A 9,392-nucleotide genomic window follows, 5' to 3' on the forward strand; every position below is an offset into this window, starting at 1 on the left:
ATAAATTCCAATAATTATAATTTTAACTGCTTCAGCCGAGAGTTGATCATCATCTAATTATGATGTTCACTACTGTTATCCTGCACCCAGAGTAAGAAGGATTGTGCAAATTACACACAAAGTGACTTGGAGTTTTCATTAGTTATTTGTTAAAATCTGCGTGCGTTAATACAAAACGTAATTTCAAATGCAAAGAAAATTTTTAATGGCGTTTCTCCTTACTTTAATGTCCTTTCCTAGTTTTATGAAACTGTACTATGAAATTTTTAAAAATGGGGGAAATTGAACATATTAAATGCAGAAAAAGAACATTCAATTTATTTCTCATCTTGTCGGAATTTGATCCGTGAAATCTTGGCTTAAAAAATTGGGAATAAATGTTATAATTTTTTGATTGTTCTTTTTTTTTTCTCTTAGATTTGCTTAAAAGTGAAAAATTATGTTGTATTTATTTTTTCGAATTCGTTAGATCATCTTACAAAATGTTTATAAATAATCAAGAACAAGGTCGAAAATTATTTTCGTATGAACACTAAAATTCGTATAAATGAACGTATTCGTATAGTCTATATAGTCTTAATAATCATCAGAAATCAAAATAAAACTGCATGCTTAAAAGAATTTCCGTTTTTTTTGTCATTTTCTTACAGTTTNGTACGCCCAGGTATCCTTCACCACCAACATATGGAGCATCGGAGGCGATGAGTACTGCGGCTGGGTTCTGGTTGGCGGTGCCTGGTTCGTTGGTCTGGACCTTGGCTCTGAATCCGGCTTTGTCAGCGACGTAGTTCACTTGTCTTTTGATTCCTCGGGCATCAGTGAATCCGTAGCTACCGACAACGTGTTGTCCTCCTGTACCGGATTCTTCTCTGTGTTGTTCTCCGTGTTTGTCTTTGATGCTGTATCCGAATTTGTAGGGTTTGGGTGCATGATGTTCATAAACTGGGTACTTGTCATCAACCATCTGTAAAAAGATTTAAAATGTAACATACATAGTATTACATATTTTTGCATAGTATTTTATTTTTATGCGGTGACATACTTCTCGTAAATTGTATATTAATCATCAATAAATAAGAAATAAAAATTTAAAGGTTAATTTTTTATGGATTAACTAAGTAAGTGGTATACATTTGTTTAAATAGAATAGTGTAAAGATATGATGAATGTTAAAGGGTTATTGTCATAGACTGTTGTTTTAACTGGATGCTTAATATCGCCAAAATGGAAATAATAAAAATAGAATTTTCAGGAATGGAAATGATTATCGAATACCTAATTTAATTACACTATAAAATTAACGAGTTATTCATAAATTCCAATAATTATAATTTTAACTGTTTTAGCGAGAGTTGATCATCTTCTAATTATGATGTTCACTACTGTTATCCTGTACCCAGAGTAAGAAGGATTGTGCAAATTACACACAAAGTGACTCTGATTTTTCATTAGTTATTTGTTAAAATCTGCGTGCGTTAATTCAAACCGTAATTTCAAATCCAATGAAAATTTTTAATGGCGTTTCTCCTTACTTTAATGCCTTAACCTAGTTTTACGAAACTGTACTATGAAATTTTTAAAAATGGGGGAAATTGAACATATTAAATGCAGAAAAAGAACATTCAATTTATTTCCCATCTTGTCGTAATTGATCTGTGAAATCTTGGCTTAAAAAATTGGGAATAAATGTCATAATTTTTTTATTGTTCTTTTTTTCTCCTCTTAGATTTGCTTAAAAGTTGAAAATTATTTTTTATTTATTTTTTTGAATTCGTTAGACCGTCTTACGAAATGTTTATAAATATTCAAGAACAAGGTTGAAAATTATTTTCGTATGAACACTAATATTCGTATAAATGAACGTATTCGTATAGTCTATGTAGTCTTAATAATCATCAGAAATCAAAATAAAATTGCATGCTTAAAAAAATTTTCCTTTTTTTCTGTCATTTTCTTTCAGTTTTTAATTTTTTTACATTTGTTATCATTTTAGAATATTTACCCTCATATGTACATCATTAATAGTTACGCAATGCTAAGAAAAAAAATCTAGAAATCACAAAAAAAATTCCATTACTAAGATTTTGAAGATTGAAAGATATTTTTATTTGTTCTTGAATATTATGTGATATATTTATGATACTTATTTAATTTGTTGCTATGTATTTGAAATGTTTTATATAAATGTATTATTAACTTTCATTTAGAAAAAATCTTTAAGTATATCGAATTCTTGTTCACCATTAGCAGTGAGGCTTAAATTTTATAACAGTGAATTTTTTTTCTCAACAGAAATTTTGATTAAAAATGTGAAACAATCATTTCATTTAAAATATCAATTGTTTAGGTATTAGTATAAATCATATTAAGACTTTACTATTAATAAGTATTATGTTGTAAGGCTGCTATATAACTAAGTGCGCATAATAAGTACTAACATTTTAATAAAAAAATAAAAAAAGGAGCATTATTTTTAATTGGAAGGAGATAAAATACTTACGTAACCCAAGTGGGCTAAGGACATGCCACAGAAAGCAAGAAAAAGAACACACTGTAAAGTAGGAAATAAATTAAGTTTAAAATAATGACAATCAATTTATCAAATTTGTAAATTAATCTCTTAATTTCGAAATTTGTCGAATCAAATTTGAATCGAATTTTCAAATTTGTCGAATGAGAATAAAATTTGTCAAATTAATGACACAAAAAATACTGTCAGAGAGCTTTGCTTTCTGGACTCAGCTCGAAATGCGTGTTTAAGAAAATGTACATTGCACAAAAGAGAAAAAAAAAAGAAAACGAAACACCCTGAATAACTTTTGATCTAATGATTGGATTTCCTCGCACTAGGACTCAGACTTCATGATTCGAGAGTTTGAACTCAAATATGCAAATTAGTTGAGGCAGACAGTATTTTAAATTGCGAAATCAGACATGAAAATGTACTTTCTCAGAATAAGCAAGGATTTGGATTCCTGATCCTCAAAATAGGTATTCAAATATCCAAAAATAATTCGGTACAAAAACTAATTTTTAATAATTATTTATAATTTCTATTGCTTTATTTAATTAATTGAAAAAAAAACTTCAGTAATTCTGTAGGTTATACGAATTTTTACATCATTTTAAAGAATGTAATTTTATGTGGCGAAACATAAAATTAGGACGAAATTAGTTAAACAGTTCCTAAAAAATCAAATTTTCAAAAGTCAGATAGATATTTAAAATTCTATTACTCAGAGACAATGTGACCAATTTCGTTCAAATTTTGTATATATTTTGTATTTTCGTTCAAAATTGCATATAAAATTACATTATTTCAAATGCTGCAAGAATTTATATGCCTTACAATCCAAAATGTTTCGACTATTTTTGATAAAAATAATGAATAATTAATCGAAATTATTTTTTGTGTGGAATTATCTTTACATAAACAAATGTCATAACTGTGTGCAAAAGTGTTCTTGTTCGTTAAAAAAATTTTCGGGATGCGGCGAAATACGCAAATAGTAAAATTAGCACTACACTCCTGAACAAACTAGCAGGACATATTTCCCAGATTGTGACTACCCCTTATATTTTGAGGGTCAGATATCATAAACTGACGAAAAGTAAATTTTTTTTATTCAAAACAAGTATGTTTTTGTGTCTTATTTCGTATTTTAAAATATCATCTGCTCTAATTAAGTAGTCTATTTGAGGTTACCCCTTGAACCATTAAGAATCGGTCCTGGTTCGAGAAAATTCGATCATTAGATCAAAAGTTATTCATTATGTTTTATTTTTATTCTTCTTGTTCTATTTATTTATTTAAGAAAAGAAATATAGCTTTTAATTAGCATAACCATTTATTTAGCATTCATCTTATTAAAAGAACAAACTAATGGTTCTAGATAAATTTATCACGTGATATCGTCCATTTGTCTAAATCATTTGATACATATTTTAAAATTAGTTGTTTTTTTTAACAAAAAAGTTTTAAAAGTCTACAGTTTCTATACATTTATATTAGTCGTACAATTATGGTGCAAGCAATTACAATCGTTTTTTTAACAGTTGAAAGAACCTCCAGTGTAGCTGGTGAAATACAGTTTTAAATATATTTAATGCTTAATATTCAATATCTAGATGGGTAGTCATAACTTAAGTTTTGATTACCTCTCCTTAGTTGATTTTTCTGGAGAAATCATCTGCACTAATTGATTATCTAATTGATAATTGATTACCATCTGCACTAATTGCACAGTTGATTTTTCTGGAGAAAAATCAACTGTGGTCATAATAAAGTTTACTTATAAAAACATATTTCTGTAAAATCTGGAGGAAAAGTATCAAAAATGGTTCGATTTGTGTCAATACAGGATATTGCGCAAGGTCTACTCTTAATGCACAGTGTTAGAATTTTTGTCTAAAATGTATCACTCTAAGGCGTCTTAAAGTGACCTTTGGTACAGGCTGGCAAAACACTGGCAAAATTTATATTAAATAACTACCGAAAGAAATAAAACCTATTTCATTCTTGTAGGAAAAAATGAAATTGAGAGAATCAGAAGCACCTGACTAAATAGGCTTTTATATATTTTTTTCATTTCACTTTCCTCACTAGTGCTTTGACAGATTTCGTACTTCGTATACTTATAGACAGATTTATATAGTATATTACAGATAAATTAAATTTAGATTGACTTTGTCAACCTTTACATCAAAACAAAGTGAACTTATTTGTAAGTTTTTATGTCGTGTTATAAATGAAATAAATTAAATTTAACTTAAATTGTCTAATAAATTAATTTAACTAAATAGAAAGCCTGATGAAAAAACTGAAAATATGTGCAAATGCTTTGAAATATGCTTTATTATCAAATATGCCCTTTTAGAATATAAACGTGGAGTACAAACAAAGCTTACCTGGGAGATCATGACTAAGTTGTTTTGTTGACTATTGTGCTGCTACTGGAATAAACCGATCTTTTTATACGTGAATAACAACGAAGAAAATATAGGAAGTATTTAGCTTTAAGTGTCACGCGTCATCAGTTATTGATTCAGTTTTTAACTTTCACAGTTCTTAAACGCCCCCGGCTCTTCTTATTTTGAAACAAAAGAATTTAACTCAAGGTTAGTGGGAAACAATTTCATTACCAAACAGAAGGATTAGCGTTCTTATTTGATAACAAATTAAAAGCTGATAATAGTCAATTTAAAAAATATTCAATTTCAGTGTTTAAAAATTTAGAGTAACTTCTGCTAAAAATTATCGCATCCTGTAATGCGGTATGAAATTGAACCATATTATCGGGTATCGTGAATTTAATTAAGTGATTCTTTGGTTCGATCAACTTGAACAAAAATAAAGCACAGTTTTACATTAATGAATTATATATTATATATTTTCCTTTAAACCATTTACCCTCGATCCTTTAATGTACAGTGCACCAAGAAAAAAAGGAACAACCTGAATAACTTTTGATATAATGATCGGATCTTAACGTTCTAGGTCTCAATCTTAATTACTCAAGGGGGTGACCTCAAATATGCTAATTAATTACTGCAAACAATTTTTTAAATTACGAAATCAGACCTCTAAACGACATCTCTCTAAATATACATACCTTATCTTCAACGGATTTGGATTTCTGATCCTCAAAAAGTATTAGGTAGTCGCGATCTGGAAAACATGATCCCTGTAGTTTAGTAAGGAGAGCGACGAAAAGTTTGAATCCCCTAATTATTAACATTATTTTTTTGCGTATTTCGCCATATTTCGAGAACTTTACAAGCAAACTGAAAAATATTTGCATGCAATTATAAAATTTATTTATCCAAAGATAATTCCATGCAAGAATTTTTTTTAAAAAATATTTATTATTTTATGTGATAATAGTAGAAAAAATATTAAATTGTCAGGTATCAAATTTTTTACGTAATTTTAAGGTATCTAATTTTAATGGCAAAATACAGAATTTAAGCAAAAATTGACTGAATAGTTCCTGAGAAATTGAGTTTTAAATATACGACTTTTTTTCGATACGTAACGTAAAATATCGTCGGCACTAAATAATTAGTATATTTGAAGTCGCCCTTTCGAGCCATGGAGTCCTAGAACGTGAAAATCCAATCATTAGACCGAAAGTTATTTAAGATGGTCAGTTTAGTTTTTAGTGCACTGTATTATCTTACTTCCTTTTTTAACTATTTATTGATTTAATTTTAATTTTATATTCTATCTTTATTTCGTAGTAAAAATTTTTTTTTCAGATTTTCGTCAAACTGTTTTATTTCATAAGGTCCATTGATTAACACTTAAATTATAAACAGTTGTATAAATATACAATGATTTGCTGTCATTATAATGGACTTCTCACTTTTAAAAAAAACATATGTAATATATTGCCTAATCATGCACAAAAGCTTATATTGTATAAACAAGAATTCTATTGTAAATTCCATGAGTAGATAATGTGAGAGTCAAGACTGTTGACATACTCCTCTGATATTTTTATAAATTTGATTTGGTTTTAATAAATGCCAAAAAGGGACTTCGCCCAGTCCTCTTGCTGGACAATGCCGGTGTGAACCTAAATCTCCTTTCCTCAGGTCGTCAGTCGCAGCAACAGTACTAATACACTAATTTAAAGGGGGATGGAAATACATATCCTTTACTTATATTAAGCATATAATGCCCAGTTTTTATATGCTTAAATGGTCTTTATATGATAAATATCTATTTGGAATTAGTGGTATTACATTTTTGATTATACCAAGATCTTCTCGCTTGTTACCTAGTTGTTTAGCTTTAAAAAACTGCTGTGCATTGACTTCAGAGCCAAACATTAATATTTAAAATTTCAGAATTTAATAGGAGACCAAAAGGGAGCTCTGAAAAATAAATTCTGAGATTGAAGTGCTTGTTCCAGCATTTTCTTTTTAATTTCTTTATTATTAGTTATTTATTTATTTATTTTTATTTATTTATTTATATTTATTTATTCATTTTTATTTATTTATTCATTTTATTTATTTATTTATTTATTAGAAAAATAATTTTTTGAAACAAAAAAAAAAAAACATAGGCACAAATGAGTTGAAGCAGAGGATTTGGAAGACATTACGTTCTAATGAGCGGATATAGAGATGCCCAGATAAAAGGCTTAACTAGATTAGTGCTCCATAACCATTCAATCAATTTCCGATTGCACTTATCATTTTGGCTGATTCATATTTCTATACCAATAGAAACATATTCTTATTGACTGCATTTATAACTGGTTGATCATTGATGAGTTTTCAGTAGGCAGGTTAGTGATGTGACGTCTACTTAGACATCTTTATTGAAGCTTTAGTAAAGCTAGATTTTTTAAGAGAGCAGTTTTAAAAACAAATACAATGCAGAAAAAAGAGATCGTGGTAAATTCTACTTAGAAACCGAATATAGACCGAAAAGAATATAGTCTCAATTATAAAATCAGTATAAAATGACTTAAACGTCTAAATCATGGAGCCTGGATTATTTTTGTCTTATCACGGCCATTTTATAACAGTGGCGTGCAAATAGTTATTGAAAAATAAATAATTATTATAATCATATCGGTCTTTATGAACTTGTTTCGTCTTCATCAACTTCTTTCCAATCATACATTACTTAATACAACAGAGTCGGGAAATTGTACTAAGCGACACTAAACAAAACGGTGCAATGAATAGATATTTTCTCCTGTGAACGTAATATAATAATTATTTTTTTCAAGATCAACTTAATCACAACTAAAATATCTGAAGATTTTTGGCAGAATACAAAATCTAAGGAAAATCAGAGGAATGACCCTCTTTTTAAGACTGATTTTGCAGAATATTAGAAAAGTTATTGTGAAGATTTTAAATCTTAATTTATTTCTGATTAGCTTTCTTAATTTTAAATCTGAAGATCGCTTCTTATTTTATTGCATTATCAAAAGTCATCAGATCAAATTAAGAAAAAAAAATATTCTTGATAATGTGCAGTGAATACTTTATGAAGCCACTTATTTCTTCGCATCTGGGTACATAATTTAGCCGAGATGAATAACCTGTAAACCTCATTACTAGCTGACCTTGGTTCAAAGCCCAACGTTGGCACCATAATATTTCCGTTATTCCTTCAACTCATGAATAGATTCCAATATGTTGCACTCTTCAATTGGTAATTCTGGTCTTTTTTTTCTTCTTTAATGGCGGGCACTTGTAACTATTGTCCTTTGACCACAGAAAGTGCCAGAACTGCTAACTCTCTTTTCGTTACCCAATGGGCACCTGTGGCTAAGCCACCGCGGTTGCAGCGTCGCCCACGTCACACTACCACAACCCATTTATAGGGCGGGTCACATTCACACACAAAGGAGAAAAGACCTAGAACACAGATAGAGAGAAAGAAACATCCATGCCTTGACCGGTATTCGAACCCAGAACCTTTCTAATGCAAGGGCAGTTCCCTGCCCCCTACACAGGCCGATCGGCGTAATTATGGTTTATTAAAACACGAATCTCTCATTCACGTATAGATGGCAGCACCATCTATACGTGACTTAGCACAAAAAGAAATCTCGTATTTCTCATCTCTCACCATGGCAGTTTCCTTTTAAGATTTTTTCAGAAAATTTAAAGAATACATTCGGGAAAAAAATTCCGAAAAGTTGTAAGATATTACTAAGAAACTACTTCTTCGCTAATTTGGTAGTCAAATATATCATAAGACTGTTGTATAAATTTGAGTAGAATTTTTATTATATGAAAGACTGATGCGTATTTTGTCACAAAACCGATGAAATTTCGTTTCTCGCGTCGACAATGAAAACTGCAGAAACTAACTAAGCTGAAATCAAAAGCTAAATGTGAATCATTCATATAAATAAACAAACTGTTCCCTATGTTTCTTTTAAATTTGTTTTATTTAGACGTTCAACATTATTTTAGCTTTAATGGTGCATAATACTTAACACAGAGAGATGCGCTTAGAATGATCAGAAATACGTTGCTCATTTTTACTCATTTTTCACAAACCTTTTTTTTTTACTCAGACAGTATACTACTGTTTTACCTATCACTCAACTTTTGTTTTTACTCTTTTTCCCATTTCATACCCCTTAATTACGACACCCTTTATTTTGGTTTTTAGACATTTTATAAGTTTACGTTAGAAGGACTTAAATCTATTGCATCCCTAATCACTGAAATTTATAGTTAGGTTTATAGGCAATGTTTGTGAGCTGTTCTTCCTAAGTGTACAATTCAGGTCACGTTGAGACCAAGTTCAAATTGGGTAGCAACACAAAATGAACTGCGAAAGCAGTTTCTGTAGTTGGCAAACACAGCAAGCATGTGTACCTAGTAATTATTGAATGTTTCGTGTAGCATTT

At 29.4% G+C, this 9,392-nt stretch overlaps 1 protein-coding gene across 1 annotated transcript; it reads right to left on the reverse strand.

Annotated features, from left to right (window-relative positions):
* Positions 1-586: 586 nt before the first annotated feature.
* Positions 587-5,076, reverse strand: LOC107456546 (cuticle protein 10.9-like). The gene is made up of 3 exons (XM_071187966.1): positions 4,909-5,076; positions 2,501-2,551; positions 587-964 (listed from the first exon to the last, which is right to left on the reverse strand). Exons 1-3 carry the CDS (start codon positions 4,918-4,920, stop codon positions 587-589), a joined length of 441 nt encoding a protein of 146 aa, XP_071044067.1. The 5' UTR covers positions 4,921-5,076.
* Between the last annotated feature and the right edge of the window lie 4,316 nt (positions 5,077-9,392).

Source organism: Parasteatoda tepidariorum, chromosome 2, assembly GCF_043381705.1.
Source record: "Parasteatoda tepidariorum isolate YZ-2023 chromosome 2, CAS_Ptep_4.0, whole genome shotgun sequence".
In the NCBI taxonomy this organism is placed as follows: Eukaryota; Metazoa; Arthropoda; class Arachnida; order Araneae; family Theridiidae; genus Parasteatoda; species Parasteatoda tepidariorum.